The 26,821-nt window shown below is 40.7% G+C and overlaps 1 protein-coding gene across 1 annotated transcript in view; it reads right to left on the reverse strand.

Moving 5' to 3' along the window:
* Positions 1 to 288: 288 nt before the first annotated feature.
* The window catches only part of LOC149127200 (uncharacterized), a 45,786-nt gene continuing 19,253 nt past the window's right edge, over positions 289 to 26,821 (reverse strand). The window contains exons 4-6 of the mRNA XM_089331194.1: positions 22,231 to 22,318; positions 19,018 to 19,153; positions 289 to 1,182 (exon numbers count right to left, since the gene is read on the reverse strand). Of these exons, the coding sequence (XP_089187320.1) occupies positions 22,299 to 22,318 (20 nt within the window). The 3' untranslated portion in view covers positions 289 to 1,182; positions 19,018 to 19,153; positions 22,231 to 22,298. The remainder of the gene's footprint in view (positions 1,183 to 19,017; positions 19,154 to 22,230; positions 22,319 to 26,821) is intronic.

Genomic DNA, 26,821 nt, shown 5'->3' on the forward strand with positions numbered 1-26,821 from the left:
GATTTTTTTTAAATGATGATGAAATCAGATCAGACCTATTGTCATGTTTAATCCCAGTGAGAGTCAAGTTGGGAATTGATAATTTCTTTTTTTTTTTTTTTTTTTTTTTTTTTTTTTTTACAGAAGATCAGTTTAGTGTACATTAAGTAAAGATTTCAATCGTTTGCACCCCCATAGAAACACAAAGCGAAATATACTGTTTGAGTACTCGTTATAGCATTAAGTCTCAGTGTACAGCACATTAAGGACAGAGATCCTACATGAGGAGTAAGTGCACAGTGACTCCTGTTGTTGATTTTACAAATTGACACTCCTGTTTATGGCATCAGTAATCTCCCTATGCACCAGTCATGAGTTTCCAAGGCTATGGAAGCCCCTTGAGTTCTCCGACTCTTATCTTGTTTAGACACGGTCATAGTCAAAGTGGAGGTTCTCTCCTCCCTTCAGAGAAAGGCACCTCCCTCTTTGAAGACCTGTTCTTTCCACTGGGATCTCACTCACAGAGATCTTTTTGCCAGAGTGTCTTGGCTTTCCATGCCTGAAATACTCTCATGGGCTTTTCAGCCAGATCCGAGTGCCTTCAGGGCTGATTCTGAGGCCAGAGTGCTATTTAGGACATCTGCCATTCTATGAGTCTGCTGAGTATCTCACTTCCCATGTTGGATCACTCTCCCCTTTATTTATTCTATCGGTTAGTGTTAGCAGATACTAGACTTGTTTATGTGCTCCATTTGACTCTTAGTCCTTTCATTATGATCAATTGTGAACTGAAATTGATCACTTGGAATAGTGAGATGGCATTGGCACATGCCACCTTGATGGGATTGAATTGGAATCCCCTGGTATGTTTCCAACTCTACCAATTGGGGCAAGTCAGCCCGAGCATGCCCCAAATTATACATCTCTTCCCTCTCTTATTCCCACTCTTATGTTTAACAGGGATCACATTTCAGTTAATTTTCAACACTTAAGAATAACTGTGTGATAATTACAGAATTAAACCAGTCATATTAAGTAGAACAGACAAAAAAAAAATACTAAGAGGGATAATGTATTAAGTTGTCCATTAGCAGTCAGGGCTATGCTGATCAAGTCACCATTTCTCATAGTGTCCATTTCACTTCAGGAGGTTTCCTTTTTGGTGTTCAGTCAGTTGTCACCGATCAGGAGCCTCCTTTGCTTCTAACAAGAAGAGAGAACTGCATTTCAGAGATGCATGGAAATCTCATGCTGCAAACAAGCCTAAACCTTTCTGGCCCCAGATGACTCTAACCATGCACCCTGCTTACAGAATGAAATGACCCAGGGACTAAGTCTTCTTTGACATTTAATTGTAATCATTGATTCACTAAAGTAGTAGTTATCCAAACTATGCTCAATCTCTGTAGTTTCTTTTTTAAATTTTTTTGAAAATAGAATGATGCAACCATTATGGAAAACAGTGTGACAATTTCTTAAAAACTAGAAATATACTTGCCATGTGATCCAGCAATCCCTCTACTGGGTATACACATACCCGAAAGACTTGAACACAATGCACATACCCGAAAGACTTGAACACAATGCATCAAAGAGATGCTGCATCACCATGTATATAGCAGCACTGTTCACAATAGCCAAAAATTGGAACCAACCAAAGTGTCCATCATCAGTTGAGTGGATAAAGAACATGTGGTATACATACACAATGGGTTATTATTCAGCTATAAAAAAAAAGAATAAAATGCTACCATTTGCAGCAAAATGGATGTAACTGGAGGATATCTTGTTGATTGAAATAAGCTGGATCCAGAAAGACAAACACTAAATGTTCTCCCTTAAATGTGGTATTTAAAATTAAAAAAACAAACAAAATAAAATATAAATAACCTCTGTATTTATCAGTGTTAATGAAAATATAGTTTAGTAAAGCTTTGTTTTATACTTTTGTCAAACCAATGGTTAAGAATGTTATACTGTTATAGTTTTAATGATCTGTGATTATTTTAAAATGTACTATATATGAATGAAACTCTGTCACTTTTCCATTCAATGATTATTTATAGCTATTCTCTATATTCCCACTAAACCAGGGTCTTTTTGCTTTATACTTGTTAAATTTCTTATTCAGTGAAGTATTAAGACTTATTACTGTAATGTAAACTTAAAATATGTTATCTCAGCTGGCGCTGCAGCTCACTAGGCTAATCCTCCACCTGCAGCTCGGCACCCTGGGTTCTAGTCCCAGTTGGGGCGCTGGATTCTGTCCCGGTTGCTTCTCTTCCAGTCCAGCTCTCTGCTGTGGCCCGGGAAGGCAGCGGAGGTTGGCCCAGGTGCTTGGGCCCTGCACCCACATGGGAGACCAGGAGGAAGTACCTGGCTCCTGGCTTCGGATCGGCACACCGCGCCGGCCGTAGCAGCCATCTGGGGGGTGAACCAACGATAGGAAGACTTTTCTCTCTGTTCCTCTCTCTCTCTCTAACTCTGCTTGTTATATATATATGTAATCTCAAAAACTAAAAAGAGGAATGAAAGGGAGAAGAAAGAAGGGTGGGAAAGAGGAGAGGAGGGAGGAAGGGAATATGATTATGTTCTTAGAATTGCATCTACAACTCACATTGAATCTCTTAAAAGCTAAATAAAATTAAAATTAAAATTAAAATTAAAAAACAAAAGTGTGAAAGCCATTCTGAAGAGTTTTAAGAGATAGCAAAGTATTTCTTTTATAAGTCCTCATTTTAAAAAATTATTTTCAGTCTCCTGCATCTCTATACTGGTGATAAGGACAGCCTCTATCACATAAGATGCATATGAGAATTTAAAGAGATAATAGGGACAGGCATTTAGTGCAGCAGTTAAGATGCTACTTGGGAGGCCCACATCTCATATAAGAGTGTTTGGGTTCCAATCTGGCTCTGTTTTTCATCCAGCTTCCTGCTACTGTGTGCCCTGGGGTGCAGCACATGATAGCTCAAGTACTTGGGCTTCTGCCACTCACATGGGAGACTTGGACTGAGTTCAGAGCTCCCAACTTCATTCTGGTCCAGCCCTGGCTATTGCTAAGCAGATGGAAGATCTCTCTCTCTCTCTCTCTCTCTCTCTCTCTCTTTCTGTCTCTCTCTCTCGGTCTGTCTCACTCTCTGCCTTTCAAATAAACAAATATTTCTTAGAAGAGAAAATAAATGTCAAGTTTTGGGCACTGTGTCTGAAGCATGGTAAACAGTAACTTAGTTATTTTTAGTAGCAGTATTTCTCTTTTTAATAATCATACATTGAGCACATCTGAGTCATGGACTTTTAATGAACACTTAATAAGCACTTTTTTTGCACAGTTCTCTATTATCTTCACAAGAACACTGAAAAATTAGCTCAATAAGTTTTTCTTTTTATTGATTATGGAGTAATACATACTCTTTGTAGGAAATTCATAAAATGAAAAAAAGTATATATAAGAAAATATAAATCATCTATTGTCTCATCATCAAGAATTAATCACTCTTAAATATCTTGGCATATTTTCTCTCAATGATTACTCCTACCTATAAAATATATAGATGCTTCACACAGTTGGAGTCATACTATAAGTAGGGGGAGCTCAAATGGTTTGTGGAAAATAATATCAAAATATAAGTTTATTTTAGTGCAAGAAATGTCTAAATCCTTGTGTAGTTTTTTTCATAATACACATTTTACATGAATTTTTTTGAAAAACCCATGCAAATGTGACCTCTTTTACTCACTTAGTTTGTAACATCAGTCTTTTCCCAGAGCATTTACTATTTTCAAACAACTTTAACTATTGCATGTACCACTGAGAAAATGCATAACAATTCATTAGACATTCTGCAAGGTAGCTATTATTGTCTACAATTTACAGCTGGAGTAATTGAAGCTAGGAAAGCAGGGTGATATGCTGAGCCAGAGCTAACATTCAAAGTCCAGTGTCCTGGGCTCCAAACCACATGTTTCACTACTCCTCCCATGTGCCTTTGGCCTTCCTTGGAGGTCACCAGCTGAAATGTTGAGCACAGGAATGGTTTCTGTTGCTTTTCTGATGAAGTTGCTCTCTAGCCATAGGGAATGTGCTTGGCTGCACATGTCACAACTGGTAAGTGCCTGGATTAAGACTCCAGGGTGGGGTGGGAGTTGATGCCTAAATACCTGGGCTTACTCACCTCTGCCTCTCTCCTGGACAATTCCAAGGAGTGCCCTACACACTTCAGAAGATCCACAGTGGGATTATGCACCTGCTGCCCACAGTAGTAGCTGAGCTATTTGTGTATACCCTTTACTGCTTTCTTCCTGCCCTTTCTCCCTTCACCACTCCTTCCCAGTGCTTCCCAAAGAAACAATGTGAACAAAAGCCTCATCTTAGTGCTTTCTTCAAGCTAAGGCAAACTCAGGCATATTAGATGTGTCTAATATCCCTCACAGTTCTTGGTGACCTACCCCCACATCCTCTTTGGTGTATCTTATCATTTCATTAACACAGGATCTTTAAGGTGATGATGGCATTTGCAACTGTGAAAACTTTCTTGTCTATTGGTTAAATGGCTTAGAAAGTTCTTTTATATGTTATTTCAATTTTTAGCTGTAATCTTCATATAAAATCTAATAGATGAACAAGTCAATTATCATCAGACCCATTTTAAAGATGAAGTAAAATTGGCCCAGATGGATGAGTTGTGCTATGCAGGGCCTCAGAGAAATTTAATTATTATTTTCTGCCGTTTCCTATTGAATTCTACCAGCTATAGATCTTGTGCTGAGCACCCCTGGATTTGTCTGTAGTTCATAGTCTAGAAGAATATGGAACTATGATTGATGGGCGATTGTAGAGAAAAAATTAATGAAAAACAAAAGATGGTTATAGTTTTAATGCTCTTAAGTTTGCTTTCCCCATGACTTCAATGAATTAGTGATACAGTTCAAACAGTAAGGAATTTTAACCTTACTTGCTACAAAGGATGAATAAAATATGAAAATTAAAAGGTCACAGTATGGAGAAATAAGCATTCTCTCTCCTTTGTGTATACATTTTTCCCCTAACAAAACTTCCTGATTGAACTAATTGGTCAACATAGGGAAGTGTGAAAAAGAACTCCCTTCTGTGTGGAAAATTTTGACTTGTTAGCCTAAGAGGGAGTTGCTCTGCATCGAAGTCTGAGACTGCAATATCACTAAAGTTACACAGGAATTATTTGTATGTTATATATGGCTACACAAGCACATGGCTCACACAGAACTAACCCATTGGTAATTGCATTTCTTGTTCCCCCGACTGCAGCCCTGTGCTCTGTTTTTCATAGGGTCTCAATCTTAGAGCGTCTATCATTCCTACCCCTTAGACCACACTCTTCATGGATCTTTCTTAAACTAAAACTCAAATTCCCTCCTTTCATTCAGACTCCAGCTTATTTTTAACTACCAGCTAGAATTTTTATTTAAATGCCCTAGTATGGCTTCAAAGTCATTGGGTCTGGTAGTAAATGGTTGTATTATTTTCCAACACCACAGTCTATGTCCATATTCTCATTTACTCTACAAATCTTATATCTTTAACTCATATTTCTTAGTTTTCCATTTCCAAAGATTAATTTCTATCATTTTTTCTATACATAGTGGCACCCCACTACCACCACGTCATGTAATCACATCTGCCTTTGTTACAACAAGGTCTCCCTCCATCCACTTGGCCTTTCCATGTCCTCCAGTTTCATTGCTACTCCATATATCACTGGGCTCCTTGCACCAGGTGCAATATCCTCGATTTCGTTTTAAGACCCTTCTTAACACATCCTTATTTGTGTCCAATTTTATTCTTGTTATTCTACTATGTGTATTTTCAATGTTGATTAATGTTCAAAGCCAGGAGATTTCCAATCTTTCAACTCACATTTAAAGAAATTTTGACTACTACTGTTTATTTATATACAGAATTTTTATTTTTTATGTGTGAGAGAGTGAAAGAGAGACAGAGTGAGAGATAGTCCAAAACCATCCCAGATAATGATTTGGTAGTTTGAAGTGGAGACCAGGTATGAGCAATTGTTAAAAGCTCCCCAGGAAATTCTGAGAAACATCCAGAATTAGAAATCATTGTTCTAGATGTAGCAGTATTAGGTAGGTATATGTTTCTTTTCTTCCTTAGAAGTCTAGGATTTGAATAAATAAACCAAGATGTACCTGTGCTACGAAAATGAAGCTTTGTGGAGGAAGATTAAGTTCTATGCTCCCTATCATTTATTTTGATTCTCCCACATAGCAGAATATATTACAGTTAGATGTTTCTGCTACTCCCCTTCAAAAGGTTGAAGGAAATAGGCCTATGGCTCACATGAACTTTAAGGATTCGGAATGAGTAGAATTTTCAACATCTATTGAGCTCACATCTCAGAGCAAAAAGTATTTTAAGTCTAATTGGAAATATTCTTTCAATCCTGTCAAGTAGATAAGGTTCAACACTGAGTCAAGGAATAGGACATCTTCATGTAGAAATCTGTGAACCGGGACAAATTCAAATGGCATCCACTTAAAGGAAATTGACGCATTTATAATGAAGGAAACAGAAATTTCTACTTTCTCCGAATAGTTTTTAAGAAAAAATAAACCTCCATAGTTTCTATTTCCTGAAATGTCCATCATCTTCTCTTACATCCTTTTCCATTTTCCTTTTCAGTAATATGCTTTAATTCCCATATGGAATGTCAGATTACATCACTAGTCAACCTATTAACAAAATTCTATGGGATATGTTGATCTCACACAGAGAGGCTTGATAGATCCTTGCCTCCACCTTCAAGTGTGTTTTGAATTTAAAACATCACCAAGTGGATTTTCACTTTGAAATGAGGAAAATTACTGTCTCAGAACTAGCTGCCCATTGCTGGAATTGAATGCACAACTGATGACCTTCCTGGGACTCTCCTCTACAGATCACTCTTTTGCAATCAACAGAACATTACACTCTTGGTGTCAGTTGATTTAAGAAGCCCCATAGAGAAAAAAAGATGTATTTTCCTCTTTAGAACAAAACCATGAAGACCTGAAATTCCACAAACTATTCAGTCCTTTGGATTAATATGTTTCTAGGTTTTATATAGTTAACCTGTTCATAGTCATTTACATCATAGTGGGAGCTAGTTCATTATCCACTTTCTGCTGTGCCCTCCAGCTGTTATTTTCATCTGTACCAGGCAGAATAAGATGGATAGAGTCATTTCTAGGATATAATGAATTGAAGAAAGCCCAGTGGTCACTTAAGGAAGGGTCAGGAATTCTACTGTAGCAATTAAACTTTTCTGTATGAGCAGTGAGGTAGCCTCTCCTGGGAAAAAAATTATTCCTCCCGCAGAAATAAGAAATGATCTAAGGTATAAAAACATACACTTAGCCTCTGACATTCTCTACCCACTTAGCCACTAACTGGAAAAAGAAAATTAGTAATCTCCTGGATTCCAAATGTCTCCACCTAGATTTGGGTTGAATTTGGAAGGTCCTGTTTGCACCTGTGCTTGACTTTATTTGTACAAAGTTTTCAGCTGTATCATGGTAAGTAAACTGGGGAGAACGAGATGGAGAGTGAAATCTCTGCAGCTTTCTCCCTCCCCCACCCACCTTGAGATAGTCCTAGACAGATGATGAGTTTTAGAGTGATCTCCCCATGCTTGATTAAAGAACCCTGGTGGTCTGAGCAATTGGATGCAGCAGGAGTATTGGATATGAGAGCACCTATGCACAGAGATTAAATGCTTGGGAGAAAGTGAATAGACAAATTCAGAAAAGAGAAGTAGGGTATTCCTGGCAGAATTGCCTCTACCTATGATGCCATCATCTTTCCTCTCAGACAAATGAGCCCATGGAAGGCATCCTGGATTCTTCATCAGCACCATCAGTTGTCAAGCAGAAGCTGCATTGATTAATATTCCCCCGCCGGCATCTCTCTTCCCAGGCACAACACTTCTCAGTTGAGACTTCATCACCCTATCCTGGGCTAGAGCAACTTCTTTCCACCTGCTCTGTGATCATCTCTTTCCCATAAATAATACACCATGATATAGCCAGAAACATTCCTAAAGATATACATTTCCTATCCCAAAGTATCTCAAAGACTTTCATGCCATTCCAAGACAGTTTCCCTAATAGTGGGGCATTTTCCATTAGCAACTCACAGAGTATTTTCAGAGACACAGTGACAGCATCACTTCTTTCCTGATCTCCTAGTAGCTACCCCCAAGATCCTTCTCTATCCAAGTAAGAGTTTTATTAAAGGCATGCTTTGTGACTGTCACACTCCTAGAAAACCTTCTTAGCCAATAAGTAGTTAATCTCAGGACCAGAGGTTTTAGCTGGCAAAAGTATCTAGCAAGAGTTTAATAATAATATAGTTTTCATTTTGTTTGTTGCATTATTGCATAATTATGACAAATGGTACATGTCATTATTTACAATAACAGTGAATTTTTCTTGTAAACAAAATTTACTAAGTTAAAAAAAAAGATGAGAACTTAAAGATATTAAATAAAAGATTAAGAGCTGCTGCATTACTCAGATTTGGCAAACCCTTAGAAGTTGCTACTGGCTGACTGAAGTTTGAGAAACCCTGACATCGGGACTTACAGTCCATGCCACTTACCACACAATTCAAGGCCTTTAGCATCTGCTTGCTCTTTTCTCCCTCTCCAGCCATACTGCTGACTACCTTGTCTTCTCCCATTGCAACTTGTCACTGAGCTGGAGTCCTGCAGTCTGCCTCCTCCTGCTTGGTATGCTTTAATTCCTTTGAGTCTAAGCTCAGCGTTCTGTTCTTCTGAGTTCTCCTTACACTTTCCCTTTCCGTTCCCATTGGCTGAGGTAGCTCACCCTTCTAATCTCATTTATTCTTGATCTACTGCATGCCAGGGCCACCCTCCACCCCATGAAAGACTCAGTCTAGTGGGACTGTGACAAACATGAAGGATTAGTGACTTTTTGTCATTCAACAATCAGGATGCTAATGAGGCTAATGCTATTGAATGCATATTATGTGCCAAATTCCTACATATAGTGCTTAATAATCTTCACAACATTAATACTATGAAGGAGATTCTGTTAATATAACACTAAAGATATGAGAACACCTACGCGCAGAGATTAAAGGCTTGTCTCATAGAACTACAAATGGACAGCAACTAATTTTGTAAGGAAGGGATGCAGTGGAGGGGATGTTTTGGATGCATGGTGTTGACTCAAAGCACATTTTCATGTAAATGTGGGACAGGTATTTAGCTAAACTGGCACCCAGAACATAGACAGTCTGAATTCAATTGTTGGCTCTGGCTCCTGACTCCAATTTCATACTTCACAGGCCCTGGAAGACAATGGTGGTGGTTCAAGAATTTGGGTTTCTGCCACCCTTGTGGGAGACTTGGACTCAGTTTCTGGTTCCCAGTTTTGGCCCTCCTGAATGTAAGCATTTGAAAAGAGAACCAACTGATGAGGGTTCATTTTTTTTTTTCTCTCCTCTGCTTTTTCTATGGCTCTCAAATTAAAAAAATAATTTTGAAAATAAATGTAAATGAACTTGAGTGTCACAGCCTTGAACATTTGCCATCCTGCAGGGGGGCATGAGGGCGGTCGGATATCGTGGCTGTAGCAGGAGTCAGCAGTGCCTGATTGTGCTTTCCCTTCTGATCTGAGAGCACAAAGCCGCTTGTACTTAAGGGGGTGAAGCAGCAGAGGACATGCGACAGTGCCAATAGCATTGCGACTGCACACCTTAGAAGAGTTGATCGTAGAAGCAGGCTACATTTTCCTCATATTTTAAAATGACTTCATTATCTCTAAATGCTCACTGCTTTAGAATAGCAGTGCATTTTCATTCACATTATCTCATTTCTGCTCATTCCCACCCTGGGATAGCTGGCCTTTGCTTACAACATAAGGGATGCTTTTTAAGTCCCGCTTAGTAGCTAAGAAAACTGAAGCTCGGAGAAGCTAAGCATTTTGTCCAAGAGCATACAACTGCTTAATCGTAAGAGTTAAGACTTGAATCTGAACAGTTAGTCCCTAAACCAGTGTTTTATTTATTTTTTACTTATGGTATTAAATCTGTCCCCCAAGTAAGAAGTCAGAGTTGTTGATTTGGATTCACCTTACCTCTGAACATGGCATATTATCCAGCTGGGGATTTTTTTTTTCTAGTGTAGGATGGTAACAAAAAAAGAATAGATTGTTTAATGACTTAACCTAGACCCGACATCTTCATGAGCCACATCAGTAAGTAAAGCACTGGCTTCTGTGGAACAGTTGTGTCTAGACTGGCATTGCTATGGAAAACCACTGGTGTCACTACGAGGAGCCAGAAGGGATGCCCCCCGGGCATAGCCAGGCACCTGCTCTCCTTTGTGATCCATCAGGTTGGAGTCCAAGATTCAACTCCCTCCTCCTTCTCTTCCACTGCTCAGTTCCTATCAATAGGTCTAGTGCAGATGATGAAGGTTCTACCACTCTCTAGAATCCCAGCAGTGGGGCTCTGTGCCATGGTCTTCCACGATGGGAAACTGAACATCAGTCCCAGGCAGAGGCCGCTGGGGATATCTTGTTGCCTGATGGTGGTGCATGATGGGATGGGAGCCATTCCTTCAGTTCCTCTTGCACTTCCAAAGATGGCATTTCCACCTTGGTGAGGGAGCAGATGACTCTTTTTGAACTTTTCCCCATCCAGCTTTATCTCCCTGAATTTTCCCATGATTTAAGCTCACCAGATTCCACCACATTTCCCTAGGAGATCTGTGACTCTTGTGGCCTCATAGCCTTGAGCATTTCTTGGTCTAGAATGAGCTGCTTAAATATCCTGTGTCTAAAAAGGCCGCCTATCTTTAACATTCAACTCAAGTATCACCTCTCGGGGAATTGCTCACTGTTTCTGCTCACCTTCTCTGAAGCTCCCTAACTCCATTGTTCCAACACCTCTATACGCAGGTCATGAGCACTTGTTTTAGAGTCATATGAATCTTGGCTCAAAACTCAGTCCCTCCAATTACTGATAATGATACTGCTTACTCATTGTGCTGAATTATTCTTTACTCATTTTAAAATGATAAAAAAAAAAAAACCAATTACATTAGCTTCCTCAGGAGTCCACTTTGGTGCTAACTGGCACAGAATAGGAACACATATCTAGCAATCTAGCATGATGCCACAATACAATAATGAGATTATAGTTAGTTTTACTTCTCTTGCTACAAGATTTTCTACTCCATACTTTGCAAGAGAGTTACTTGGACACATGGCATACATTGATTGCAGCCTCAGCTTCCCCTATGCATTCAATCTCTGGGTCTCCCAAAGGGAGTGAGTGGGGAAGGGGATCAATAGTGAGGGCATGGAGATTGAAGGCAACACAGGTTCCACCTTGTCATTTTTGTCCTGCGGAAGGCTACTAGACTCACCGACATGCTCCTGCTACCCAAGCTTGTAGTCATTTATGTCAGATTTATGAACTTGTCAGTACAGTGGCTTCCTTTTCAAAGCCTGTTATAGTGTGAGGAATCCGAGATAATTTCAGCTTTCCTCTTTTAGGAGTTTTAATTTTTATTCCCAAAACCCAGGAACATCCCTGAGAGGTGTGGTCTAGGAGGTACTGCAGTGAAAAATATGACAGCCTCTTTGTGTAAATAGAAACAACTAATACTAACTTGGAGTTTCCTGTGTGTTTGGTATCCTTTTGAGCACTTTACAGATATTGTCTTGCTTAATTCTCCTAATGACCTGAGAGAGTCATCTCTATTATTATCCTCATTTTACAAATGAGGAGACTGAGGCATTAAAGATGCTGACTTACCCAGGTTGGACAGCTGAGAAGTCACAGAGCTGGGATGCAAGTGACAGCCCATGATTGTAACCTCTAAACCACACCCCATCAATGGACAAGCAGATGGAATGTCACTCCCACAGATATGGATCTGAAGATCGCTTTCAGTTCTCTGTGAGGCACAACCACATCCTTATCTCTCACCTTGGGATTGCTTCCCTCTAGAAACTTCCTCTAGCACCTGCTGCATCCTCTTTCCTAAATGGATGCAGGTTCTCCTTCCTTCTTTCTCCTCATTCTGGGTCCACCTCAGTTTGGTTCCCATTCCATCCACACCTAGACTATGGGTTCTGGAGAACATATGTGTTTGCTCTTCTTGGCCACATCAGTGTCCAGCACAATGCCTAACATAGCAATCTTGGTGAATGAATGAGTAGATGATTGAGGTTATTTATCTATTAAGTCTCTGGCAATCCATCTATCGTATCTCACTCTGCAAAGCCAGATGTATGCTTTACATCTCCCAAATGCTAGATAGCTCTCTCATAATGAGAGATCCATAAATGCTGGTTAAAGGGATGCATGAGTAAATAACACTTCTCTGGAATTCCAGGTAAAATTCAGTCTGCCCCTTCTCCCTGGCTAATGCTTTAGCCTGCACAAGTTTCATCTGTGCAGCTTATTCATTTTTAAAAATGAAAATGACACTTTACCATCTTAGAAATACTCTAGACTCTGCTATTTTTAAAAGGGACAAGTGCAATTGTGGTTACAGATCTATGCAAGAAACAGCAGGAGTTTATCATTTGTTGGTACTGTGAAATAATTCCAACATTTATGGTTCATTTCTCCCTTTCTCTCCCCCTTGGATTCTCTCAGTTCCTGAGCTAGATAATGTCCCTGCCATATTATGAGAAAAATTGTACAAAATTGGTTAGTGAGCCAGTGTCCAGGGAGTCTGGAAATGTGTCCTTTCTCTCTCTTTTCAACAAAAATGGGGATGAGTGTATGTTGAAAGAGGTTAACTGCCCTGAGCTTATCGCATGCAATTATAGTTCCTCAAAGAAGCATCCGTCTAAGATACTCTTAGATTCCTGACCCCTCAGAAGCTGAGTAAGATCAAAGCTATTTGTTGTTTTAAGCTGCAAATTTATTATTTTAAGATTTTATTGGGGCTGGTGCTGTGGCATAGTATGTTAATCCTCCACCAGCAGTGCCAGCATCCCATATGGGCACCAGTTCTAGTCCCAGCTGCTCCTCTTCTGAGCCAGCTCTTTACTATGGGAAAGCAGTAGAAGACGGCCCAAGTCCTTGGGCCCCTGCACCCACATGGGAGACCCAGAAGAAGCTCCTGGCTTCTGGCTTTACAGACAGTGAGAGGGAGAGACAGAGAGAGAGGTCTTCCATCTGCTGGTTCACTCTCCAAATGTCCACAATGGCCACGTGGGTGCTGGGGCCCAAGCACTTGAACCATCTTCCATTGCTTTCCGGGCTATAGCAGAGACCTGAATTGGAAGAGGAGCAGCCATGACATGAACCGGTGCCCATTATGGGACCCCGGTGCCACAGGTGGAGGCTTTACCCTCTATGTCACCACCCTGACCCTAAGTTGCGAATTTAGAAGTAACCTTAGCAGAAGTGGTTAATTAATACAGTTTTGAGGTTAGTTTAGGGAGAAGAAATCCAACCGACTGAGGTTGGTTCCATCACTAGTCTTGTGACCTCTGTATCTTCCTTACAACTCTGAGCCCCAGTTTTCTCATCTTAAAATTCCAGCTTTATCATGTACTTACTACATAGACATGATTAAATGGGGATAATTCCTATAAACACACTTAACACTGGGTTGGCACATAGCCCAGTGCTCAATAATTCAAAATTCACTAAAAATGCCCAATACAAAAATAAATATGACAAAACCCTCTCTTATCTGCATTTGTATATGACAGTAGAGAAAACATATGCTAGTAAGACACTAAACCAGTGCAGATGAGAGGGGCAGGAAGTACATAAAACTATTGGACACCTGGTGATCTATGTATGTCCATACACATTCCCATAAGGGTAGGGGCAATTTCTTCTGTATACCCATGTACATTCCTATGGGGATAGGGACAAATTTTTAGCTTGTAGGAAGGACCTGGAAATTGTTTGGATATGATTAAAACCCTGGTATGATACCTTGATTTTATAGACTTGGTTAATATCTTCTTCTTCCTCTTCCCTTTAAGGGTTGTCTATCCTCAGGAAAATTTCCATCAGAAGTGAATGCCTGGTTTCCTGTTGCACAGATATCTAGAAACACTGAAACAGAGAGGATCCAGGCTTCTTTCCAGAGGCCCCTGCATCTGTGTGCATTTGATAGTATCAGGGATGACCTTCTGCTATGCTTCTGGATCTCCTACCTCACCTGCGAACTGCAAAGACTATGTCCCAGAGCAGCTGAGACACATTCAATCCCTCATACTTGCTTTGCTAGAAGGAGAGTGAGCATAATGCCAAGTACAGCAACTTACACCCAACATTCATTCAGCAAAACTCAGGTCAAATATGTTGTCAGGGAATTCTGTTCAATGCCCTTGTTCTTGCTCTGGACATGTAAAATGCAGTCTGTAGAGAACACCAGCAGTGACAAACACTGCAAGTCCAATTGCTCCTTAGGTGGTCCAGATACGGTCTGTGGCCAACTGAAGGCCAGGGCCATCATATTCTACTGATCTCCTAATGCTTCTGTGCTATTGATGAAGCTGTTGTCGTTGGATTGGGGATGCTTATCTCTTAATTTTTCTGGAAAGCTGAGGATGCTTCTGAATTCATCACACCTCCACAGTGCCAGCAATGCTGCCTACTTTCTGTGCAGGAAGGAGTGGGGAAGACTTGCCAGCTCCACGCTCACCTTGTGCATGGAGAATCTGTCGTGTTTACAACCTTGACTAGAACTCACAGTTCTGCAACTGTTGCTGGCTTTGCAGAATGATTTTCTCAAGATGTCAACTTCACATAAATTCTGGGCTATTTTCCTAGGTTTCTCAAACTGGGGGTCCAGAGGAGATAACCTGTTAGACCACAGGAGTTTATAACAGTGTGTTCAGAATCAAGGTCAGCTGAAGTCAGTTTTCTCATGGCTTGGCTGGGGCCACAGCCAGGAGGCCAGAGGGTGTAGTAAGGTTGAGCCACTCACCAGGGCATGTTATGTTATTTTGGGTTTTCCTCAGTGGTCTGCACTGTCACTCCTTCAACTTTTATTCTTCCAGATTTATTAAGATATAGTTGACAAATAAACATCATAGATATTTATTGTGTACAATGTGGTATATTGATAGATGACTACATTTTAAAATGCTTCTTCCAAATTATCCATACCTAGGCATTGATTTCTTCCTGATGGGACACTTGGACTCTATTCTGTTTGCAAACTTCAGGTATACAATATACTCATCATGCAATGCATTATATCCCCAGAACTCACTCATCTGACAGCTAAAAATTTCTTTCCTTTGGCACACAGCCCCCAATTTTCCCTACCCTTCAGTCACTCCCCCAAAATCTTCTATCCTCTGTTTCTGTGGTCAACTATTTTTTAGATTCTGTTAATAAGGGAGATTATGCAGTATTTGTCTTTCTGTACCTGGTTTACTTTACTTTGCACAATGTCCTATAGGTTAATCCATGTTGTCACAAATGGTAAGATCACTGATATTTTAAAAGCCGAATAATATTTATTTATACCCATATATATATGTGTGTGTGTGTGTATTTATACATATATATATTTATATATAAAATATTTCCCTAGTGTCTGTAGGGGATTGGTTCCAGTATCTTTTTTTTTTTTTTTTTTTGACAGGCAGAGTTAGACAGTGAGAGAGAGAGACAGAGAGAGAGGTCTTCCTTTTCCGTTGGTTCACCCCTCGAATGGCCGCTACGGCCGGCGCACTGTGGCCTGCGCACTGTGCCGATCCGAAGCCAGGAGCCAGGTGCTTCCTCCTGGCCTCCCATGAGGGTGCAGGGCCCAACCACTTGGGCCATTATCCATTGCCTTCCTGGGCCACAGCAGAGAGCTGGACTGGAAGAGGAGCAACCGGGACAGAATCCAGTGCCCCAACTGGGACTAGAACCCTGGGTGCCGGTGCCGCAGGTGGAGGATTAGCCAAGTGAGCTGCGGTGCCGGCTCCAGTATCTTTTGTGAATAGCAAAATTCATGAATGCTCAAGTCCCTTCTGTAAATTATATCATAGTATTAGCATATAGTCTATACATATCCTCCGATATACTTCAAATCATCACCATATTACTTATAATACCTAACAAAATGAAATGTCATGTAAAAAGTTGCCATACTTTATTATTTAGGGAATAATGGCAAGGGACAAATCCATACATACTCAATACAAAAGTAAATTTTTAGAATATTTTTCTAAAAAAAATTATTTATTTACTTTTTTGAAAATCAGAGTTATAGAAATAGAGGGAGAGATAGAGAGATAGAGATAGGCGATAGAGAGGCGATAGAGAAAGAGAAAGAGATAGAGATAGAAATAGAGATATAGATAGAGAGAGAGAGAGAGAGAGGTCCTCCATCTTCTAGTTCACTCCCCAAAGGGTGCAAAGGTTAATGCTGTACCAGGCTAACGCAAGCATCCAGGAGCTACATCCACATCTCCCACATGGGTGGCAGGGGCCCAAACACTTGAGCCATCTTCCACTGCATTTCCCAGGCACATTAGCAGGAACCTGGATCAGAATTGGAGCAGTTGGGGCTCCAACCAATATCTATATGAGATGTTGGTAATCCAAGGCAGTGGCTTTACTGGCTATGCCACAGTGCCAGACCCCCAAGAATATTTTTAATCTGTGGTTGTTTGCACCTAATGATGCACACACACACACACACACACATTTTCTTTATCCTTTCACCTATTGACAGATACTTAAGTTGTTTCCATAGCTTGACCATCATGAAAAATGCTGCAACTTACATGACTGCATCTATTTTTTTCAACATGTTTATTTCCTTTTCTTTGGGCAAATATTCAGTAGAAGGACTGTCTGATCACATAATAGTTCAATTTTTAGGTTTATAGGAACTTCCACTTATTTTTCATAATGGTTGGACCAATTTATATTCCTACCAGCAGTGTAAAGTGTTAATTTTCTCCACATTTTGCCAAAACTTCTTATTTTTTATTTTTTTGTTAAAAGTCATCCTAACAGTTGTGTTGTGATGTCTGATTGTAGTTTGGATTTGCATTATCCTGGTTGTTAGAGATATTGAGCATTTTTTGTGTATCTGTTGGCCATTTTTTATGGTTTTATTTTTTTTTTTTTTGGTAACAATATCTATTCAATTCCTCTGTCCATTTTTAATCAGGTCATTTGTTTACTTTTGCTGTTGAGTTGCATGATTCCTGATATATTTTGAATACTATCCCCGTTCATATATACAGTTGGCAAAATATTTTCTGCAATTCCACATTTCTTTTCCATTTTGTTAAGTGTTTCCTTTGCTGCTCAAAAACTTTTTATCTTCATGCATTCCATTTTTTTTTGTTTTGTTCTTGTGGCCTGTGCTTTTAGCATCATATCTAAAAGTTCACTTCCAAGACTAATGTCAAGAAATATTTCTTCTATACTGTATTCTTACATTTTTGTAGTTTCAAATCTTATCTGAAGGTCTGTAATCCATGTTTAGTTAGCCACCTCAATGGTATCTGACACTCTTCCCTCAAACCTGCACAACCCTCCTTGCTCCCCACCCCTATTGGAATTTACCACCCTCTGTAGCTTACTAATTTGCTTTACACTGTAAGTCAGGCAAGAAATTCTGCTTGTTGATTCAGCCTGTGTTCTCAGAACCTATGTCTGGTACCTTGAATACACTCTGTAAAAGCTTAGTATGTTAATCAATATTGGCAGGACTTTGAGAATGGACATGTACCCTATTTTGTCATGTTTCAATGTCATGAGTGTGTGATAGCAACTTAATATTCATAAAATCTTTCCTATACCTTATCCCATCTTGATTCTCACCTCAGGCTGACATAGCCACTACTATTATCATATTCACTGTGTGAAAAATCAGGCTCAGACATGACATTATGTTTCCAAATTCATGCAGCTAAGAAGTGACATCACTTTGACCTGAGCCGGGTATTGGATTATAATGAGCTATGACTTGAACATTTTCTTAGATATGTGGGCAAAGAAGAACTCTAAAAGCCAAAAGCTTTCATGTTTTTCTATTACTAAAACCTTGCTCTCCCCTCCCCTGGCTTTGGAAAAAAATTAAAGTCATCAAGCACTTGGTCTTCTATTGGGATCAAGGATAGATAGAAAGCAAGATTTTTTTAGTTAAGTAATTTCACTTATTGGAAAATAGCCAGATGAGCGCATTGAGCAGCTTGAGGCTACCTGGTAGCTTGTGATAGACAAGGGTCTTGGTGGGGTGGGGGAATCTCTCCAGGAATTTGTTTCCCTCTCAGCACAAGATTGTGGAGTGGAGTGAACCATGGACCGCTTGACGGAGTTCCTGGAGACATGGTCAGGCCTGTTGCACTAGCAAACCCAGTGGGAGGCTGAATTCATTCAGAGACCTCCAGGAAAATGTTTGTTAATTAGAACAAGTACTTGGCTGCAGACAGACATGGGTTCTGATCTGAGCCTTGTGACTTGTTACCACTGGGACTTGTGGCAAGTTAATTAAGATTTCTAAATCTTGATTCTTTATAAGAAAAATAGCATCAAACCTGGCCCAACATTACTTGACCTAGAATCCTGGCTTCTCTATTAACCAGTTGTGCAAACTTGAACATGAATGTTAACACGTATGCCTTGCATTTCTCATCTGTAAATGGGGACGATTTAGTGTCCTTATTGTTACATGACATACAGGTTAACTAAATTAAAATGTGTACAAATTTAGAAGAGTGAATAGTCATTCTCGTTGTCATATCATTTGACCCTATTTACTTCTTGGCATCAGATGGAATACATATATTGTCTTTACTGGCTTCCTTCAAAAGCAGACCTTGTGGCAGAAGCTTAGATGTAAGTAATTTGTCTGGCGGCATTGCTAGTGGGGGTCAGGAAGTGAGAGAGAAGGATGGCAGTTCACAATGTATGTATTAGGGGTCGGTCAGTGTACTGGTGTGGGCATTGAAGCCGCAATCTTGCAGACATTCTCTGGGGAAAAGAGAAGGAATGCCTGACAACTCCCTCTCCCAAGAGTTGAAGGACTTGCTTACGCATCCACTGGTTGTCGTCCATTGTTGGTTGAAAGTTGCTTTGGGTATATTCATTCTTTCTCAATTTCTAGCGACAGAAAAAATATACTTTGAAGGGCAGAAAAGCCAGGCCTTAGGCAGAAGGTGTAAGGCATTCCTGTTGAGAAATTTAGGGGTTCAGAAGTGAGTTCTTGGGGCAAGAAGACAGTCTTGCCATAGGCAAGTGTCAACCTGGCTCCTAAATGGTTCTTAATAATTTTCTGAAACCTTCCTTCTACCATTTAAAAAAAAAGTTCTTCAGGTCAGATTCTGTTCTTGCAGTCTACGTAAACCATTGTCTCAGAAAGAAGGAGACAGAAATTTGAGGGCAAGTAACCGACTTGAAGGATGACACTGGAAAGCAACCTTGAGATTGGGGAAATGAGCCAGAAACTAGATTTCAACCAACAGGAAATGCACTGTTATTGAAGGCACTGCTGTGGTCACTGGGCCTCATTCCTTCATGGGCATTCTGGGGGCAGTGCAGGGAACACCTCAGAGTTGTCTCTGGCAAGGAGCAAGGAGGCTGCAGTGATACTGATCTACCAAGTCCCTTTCAGTCAAGAGATGGATGACAGCTGCTTCAGAGCATTAACTCTACAGTGAGAGGGAGCAGTTTGCTAATCCTGCTCCTCATTGCAGTATCTGCTTACGAATTAGAGGTTAAAGAATGTTGCCTTCTGCCCAGCGCCGTGGCTCACTAGGCTAATCCTCTGCCTTGCGGCGCCAGCACACCGGGTTCTAGTCCCTGTCGGGGCGCCAGATTTTGTCCCAGTTGCCCCTCTTCCAGGCCAGCTCTCTGCTGTGGCCAGGGAGTGCAGTGGAGGATGGCCCAAGTGCTAGGGCCCTGCACCCCATGGGAGACCAGGGTAAGTACCTGGCTCCTGCCATGGAATCAGCGCGGTGCGCTGGCCGCGGCGGCCATTGGAGGGTGAACCAACGGCAAAGGGAGACCTTTCTCTCTGTGTCTCTCTCTCACTGTCCACTCTGCCTGTCAAAAAAAAAAAAAAAAAAAGAATGTTGCCTTCTCTTCAGCACATATCCTCTGTTGTAGCAAAAAGCTGATCACTGAAAAAGGATAGTGCACTGAGTCATCACTAGTCCCATCTTTTGCCTCCCTTCCCTATTGATGCAACATCACATGAGACCTGTGCCCTCTGATCTGCAAGATAGAGACATATTTGTCTGGTCCCATAAAGTCCTACATTGACACTTATGCGATCCAGACAGATTTTCCACCAGGCTCTTAGGATAAACCTCCTATCATTAGGTGGCATTTCCCATGTACTGTTTACAAGTCACATTCATGTGACAAGTGCATCCCAGAGACCTGAAGTTCTAACTGCAAATGCCAAACATGTTTTCAAGAATGCTTTGGAGTTGAGTCACATTGAATGAAACCTGAACTCAGACTTCTTGTGGGCCCAATCCAGACTGAGTTATGTTTCCTTCATAACAACATAAAAACACAGCAATGAGATATTGCAGGAACAATTCTGATGGCTCAAAGCTGCTCTCTATACCAGGGTGCATTCACTGTGATGGGCTGAGGAGCCTGCAATGTCAATCCAATGTCATCACCCTTGGTAAACTCATTATCACAAGGTAGTTCTGGTACAACTGCTTTGGAAAGAACTTGGTTTGACATCATCTTAATTAACATGGACTCTTTCTCCTGCAAAGATGAGAATTAAGCCAAAATCCTATACCTAGCTACTGTTTTCTAGCCCCCTGAAAGCCACTCTGGTTTATACCCAGAAAGAGAAATGAACACATTCAGACTGCTAAATTTGGCCCATGTCATTCCTACACCTGGATTGCCTTATTTCCAGGCAATGCTGCACGGGCTGCCAGTCCCACTCAAACGAGCTTCTTATCTGTGTGCGCACAATCCTTCCTATCACTTCTCATGGAATCGGCTGGTGGTCTTTCACTCACAAGCACGCTACAGTCAGTCAATACATCTGAAATATGTAACTTCTTCTCTTAGGTTTGTCGCTCCCCGTCTTCGTGGAGGAACGACACAGGACCCTGCGCTGTTCTTTTGTCTGCTCGGCCCTCCCCGGGTTTGCTGCTGGTTCTTCCCGGGTTGGCTACCGACCCTTCCACCTCCGTGGAAGGGCGGTTCCCCCTGCCACATTCCCCACTTCCGCGGGGGAGCTGCACACCACTGGCTGGCTCTCTCGGGGGCTGCTCAGGTGTTCCTTCAGATAGATGTTCCTGATGCATGTTGTCTCTCTCCTCCTTTATAGTCCTCTTCCACCAATCCCAACTCTGCTACCCACACGCCGAGTACGCTGCTCTCCTCAATCAGGAGCAGGTCCTACAGTTTATTGGTTGAACTGGAGGCAGCTGTGTAGAAGCTGTTACTCCCTTCTCAGCGCCATATTGTGGGAGAGCAGATGCATAGAATAAGTCTTAATTCCAGTAACTTAGTCTAGTCCGAGTTGCTCCCCACAAGGTTGATCATTAATTTCCTGAGTGCAGGAAGTCTGCACCATTGATATTCCACACTTGACTCTCCATAAATAGGTGCTGAATTGAATGTAATCCACACAGCTGAACTGAAGGATATGTTATATCAAAAATAACCAAATAGCCTAAAAAAAAAAAAAAACATAAAAATCTGAAAAAATTGGCGGCGCCACGGCTCACTAGGCTAATCCTCCACCTTGCGGCGCCACCACACCGGGTTCTAGTCCCAGTTGGGGCGCCGGATTCTGTCCCGGTTGCCCCTCTTCCAGGCCAGCTCTCTGCTGTGGCCAGGGAGTGCAGTGGAGGATGGCCCAAGTGCTTGGGCCCTGCACCCCATGGGAGACCAGGAGAAGCACCTGGCTCCTGCCATTGGATCAGCGCGGTGCGCTGGCCGCAGCGTGCCGGCCGCTGCGGCCATTGGAGGGTGAACCAATGGCAAAGGAAGACCTTTCTCTCTGTCTCTCTCTCTCTCACTGTCCACTCTGCCTAACAAAAAGAAAAAAAAAATTATGGGACACCTCAAACCTACAAGAAAAATGTTAAGATCTAAAAGACATGGATCATACATAAAGTTATTCAAGCAATTGGAGATTTATTTGAAAAGATACGTATATGTAGAAAGACAAATACACAGTAACTCTTGGCATTATATAATCAGCACCAAAATTACATAAACAGTAAAAAGAATCCAGGATGTAAAGGAAGGCAGTAGAGACTCACCAGATGAGGAGACCAAGGATAAACTTATAAGGCAAAGCCTCTGCTAAGCCTTGAGGAATGCCTGGGATTTAGATAAATGGAGAAGAAGCTGAAAAGACAGAGAAAACATATGTCAAAAAAGCAAATCTGAAGCTCTCCATTCTGTCAGTTAGAGCCTTTCTTTTTGTATTATTAAATTTTTAAAATTTATGTAAATAGAACAAATTTCATGTATCTCATACATAGAATTTTAAGAACATAATGACACTTCCCACTGCATGCTCCCTCCTTCACTCAGTCTCACTCTTCCTCCTACTTCCTTTCTTATTTTTCTTTTAATTTTTGTAATAATATGCTTTTTTTCTTTGAGAACAAGTTTTATCATTAATTGAAGAAGCACCTAAGGAAACAAGCAATGGCATTGGACCCTTAGGCTTATTTAAAACTTATGAGACATAAGAATATCCTCTACTTAATACACTAAAACAAAGTAAAGTTTTGAGAACAAGTTTTGCTATTAGCTTTCATATTATAACTCTTTGAGGACAGAGGTCCTGCATGGGAAGTTAGTGCACAGTGACTCTTATTGTTAATTTAACAATTAACACTCCTATGTATGACATCAGTGATCACCCAAGGCTCTTGATGAGCTTCCTAGGCTATGGAAGCCTTTTGAATCCACAGATTCCATCAGTATTTAGACAAGGTCATAAGCAAAGTAGAAGTTCTTTCCTCCCTTCAGAGAAAAGTACATCCTTCTTTGATGACCACTTCTTTCCATTGGGGTCTTACCCATGTAGGTCAATTTTTTCCCCAGTGTCTTGACTTTTCATGCCTGAAATGCTCTTGTGGGCTTTTCAGCCAGACCAGAATGCCTTGAGGGCTGATTCTGAGATCATAATGCTACTTTAAGCAATTGTTGTTCTATGAGTCTGCTTTGTGGACTGCTTATAGGTAAAGGCAGTACCAACCTATATACATGTATTCTGATCCAGAACTTCTCAGTACTTACTACATCCAGACATTATTTTGTGCACTAAAGATGCAAAAGCTAAACCTACAGAGGAAGCTTATGTCCTGGTAGAATAACAGAATAACATAAATGAATATGTAAACCAAGGTAGCATTATAGAAAATGATAGGGTGATGTGTTTTAAACTAGACTCTTGGGAAAGTTCATTCTGAAGAGGAGACTTTTGTGCTGAGGCTCCAATGTTGAGAAGAACGTAGTCATTGAAAGAAAGGGAGAAGAACTTCAGGCAGAGAAACAGCAAGGCTAAAACCTAGAGAAGGTAACAACCTCATCTAGCTCACAGGGCATGAAGAAGACCATCATCACAGAGATAAGGGCTGTGATTTATACAGATTTGCTGTACTGAATCCAAGATGCTACAAAGCCTTTCAGGCCAGAGAAAGGGATTTGGATTTGATTCTAATAGAAATGGGAAATATTTGAGGGAGGCTTTTTAAAAAATGTTTTATTTATTTATTTGAAAAGCTGAGGGGAGAAAGAGAGAGAGAGAGAGAGAGAGAGAGAAATCTTCTACCTGCTGGTTTACTCCCCAGCCACAATAGCCAGGGCTGGGCAAGGCCAATGTCCAGAGCCAGGAGCTTCATCCCTATCTCCCACAAGCGCTTGTACCATTTCAGCTGCTTTCTAGGCACATTAGCAGGGAGCTGGGTCCAGAAGTGAAGCAGCTGGGATGTGAATTAGCTAATGTGACATGATTTCTTCTTTGTTCAGTGTGTGGACAAGATTATGAGCCAAGGGACAAAGGGAGATGTGGAAACAGGAAATGCCCACAGAAATCCTTTAAAGAATTCCAGGTGAATGAAGGTGGTGGTGTTGTCTGGAGCTATAATGGTAGCAATGGGGAAAAAAAGAGATGATTTTGAATTTCATTTTAAATTAGAATGAGTAGAACATGCTGAGACCTTTTCCAAACCAATCCATCAGTAATCCACATTTTACCCTGTTCCTGCCACAACAGACAGCCATAATAGACAAAGCTGTCATTACTTAACCTCTCCCTCTTCCGGCCACATCCAACAATCAAGCTGTTTCTCAAACAGAGCTTCTCCTTCATAAATGTCGCTAAAGGCGCCTTCCCATTCTCAGGATGAGTCCGATCTTACCTTTTCCTCAAAGGCTCCCAAATTTATTATATGTAATATGATTTGATACATCATATTATATATAATCTGAGCATAACAATAATTTCTCATATGTTTTTATGTGATCTCATCCACAAGAAATACTACTGAATAAAGAGAACTAGATCCAGCTGAGAAAAGTCCCATTGAAAAACCCAAATTCATGCCCAGGTATACCTTAAACATATACCAACTACCTCAGTTCAGAGCATGCATTATGAACTACAGCCATTCATATCTGACATCATAAATTTCTGATTGATTTCATATAACCCTCTTTCTACCGCTTCACAATAATTCACAAAGTTCAACCATTCCAAAGCACATTTTTACAAGCAAATTTCAGGTGTTGATTGAGGTAAAGTTCCATAGTTATTGCAATATGTGTGTATCCATTAACTTTATTATGACTGGTTTCCTATATTTGTATATGTTATTGTCTTGGTCTATCATGGCTAATATAACAACATGTCATAAAGTGTTTGGCTTTTAAGCAAGGAAATTTATTTATTACAGTTCCAGAGGCTAGGAAGTTCAAGATTCGGATGCCTGCAGATTTGTTGTCTGGGGAGCGCTCATTTCCTGATAGACAGCCATCTCCTTCCCAGAACCTCATATGGTGGAAGGTGTGAGGGATCTCTTTGGGGTCTCATTCAGGAAGATTCTATTTTCTTGATCTGATCACATGTCAGTAGCCCTTCTTAAGAGCATCACCTTAGGGGTTAGCATTTCAACATGAATTTAGCAGGGGTGGTTGGATATAAATATTCAGACTTTGTAGTTGCTGATGGAGCTTTTATTGTTATTCTCCAGACTCCATGTTTCCTATAAGTCCTGTTTTTTCTTATTGAATAAGTTTTTGTGCAATATTGGAATGCGTATGTTGCATTACAGCAGAATTTACTGTGGTTGGTTGGAAACAGGAATATGGATCTAAGAAAAAGTTAAGATATACAGACTTTGCAATCATCAGTGGGTCAACAGTAGTCAAGTCTGTGGGAATTAATGAAGGTGCTCTGTGAGAACTTGTAGAAAGAGACTGATGAGGAATTCAGAAAACATCACATTGGTACAAAAAAAGAACCAGTGAATGAAATTAAGAATAAACTGTGTAAAGAAGAGGAATCTGCAGAAGACAATTCTGTGGAAATCATAAGGAAGCGAAATTCTAGAAGGAAGAGAGATGGCTATAAAAAGAAAAGTTCAAATCAAGTAGGTTGGTCAAAGAGTGAGAAAGTTAAGAAATGGCCACTAGATTTAATTTCCTCTATCATTAGTCCTTCTTGTTAGCCACAGGTAAGAAGAGTCTGACCACCCAAAGGAGCACAGTAATCAGAGCCATTTGGCACTAGACTCAGAGACATAGAGTGAATGAAAATGCTTATTCAAACCACAGGGGAAAGAGCATTAGAGAAAAATGGTAAAATGATACAGTGACAAATACCAGATTGAGGCTCAGAAGCTCTATTCAATTCTTGAAAATGTTGCCAAATAGTGGAATGGTTTTAAATACTTTTTCTAGGCACATTCTCTAGCATTTCCTTTAACAAAAATTCATCTTTATTATGCATGCATTTTGTAAGTCTAACTTGAGTAATAATTGTATTTTCCTATTTTACAATGAGTTGCCTATTTGGCATAAGTGATGGGAAACCACTTCTAGGAAATCCAGGCTTTCTAGATCATAAGGCCAGAAATGACACATCATTGACTTGGCAGCAATATCATCTAATTGTAGGCAAAGTGCTGGGTTGAAAGCACAGAGAATTGATGGTAGACTGAGAAGACACATAAAACATGACTTCTGATCAGAGGTGGGACAAACTATGGCCCAAGGGCCTTGCCCATTGCCTGCTTTCATTAATAAAATGTTACTGGAACACAATCATGTCAATTTGTTTATGTGTTGTATATGGCTGCTTTTGAAATGCAGTGACAGAAGTGAGTAGCTGTAACAGAGACCGCATAACCCACACGACCCAATAAATTCACTTTCTGGTTTTGCACAGGAAAAGTCTGCTGCTGCCTGTCTATGTCAAAAGGAATACGGAGAATCCAAATAAGAATGTACATCCAAAGTTGGGAGAATTAAATTAAATTTTCTAATTACTGGTCATGGCATTTTTTCCAATTAAAGGGAATTCACTTTAATGTTTCCATCTTAAATCTTTAAAGTTAAACCATGGGCCAGCGCCGCGGCTCAATAGGCTAATCCTCCACCTAGCGGTGCCGGTACACTGGATTCTAGTCCCGGTCAGGGCGCCGGATTCTTTCCCGGTTACCCCTCTTCCAGGCCAGCTCTCTACTGTGGCCCGGGAAGGCAGTGGAGGATGGCCCAAGTGCTTGGGCCCTGCACCCCATGGGAGACCAGGAGAAGCACCTGGCTCCTGCCTTCGGATCAGCGCGGGGCACCGGCCACAGCGCGCCAGCCATGGTGGCCATTGGAGGGTGAACCAAC

This window comes from Oryctolagus cuniculus, chromosome 4 (genome assembly GCF_051225735.1).
Source record: "Oryctolagus cuniculus isolate XC-2025 breed Fujian yellow rabbit chromosome 4, ASM5122573v1, whole genome shotgun sequence".
Taxonomy (NCBI): Eukaryota; Metazoa; Chordata; class Mammalia; order Lagomorpha; family Leporidae; genus Oryctolagus; species Oryctolagus cuniculus.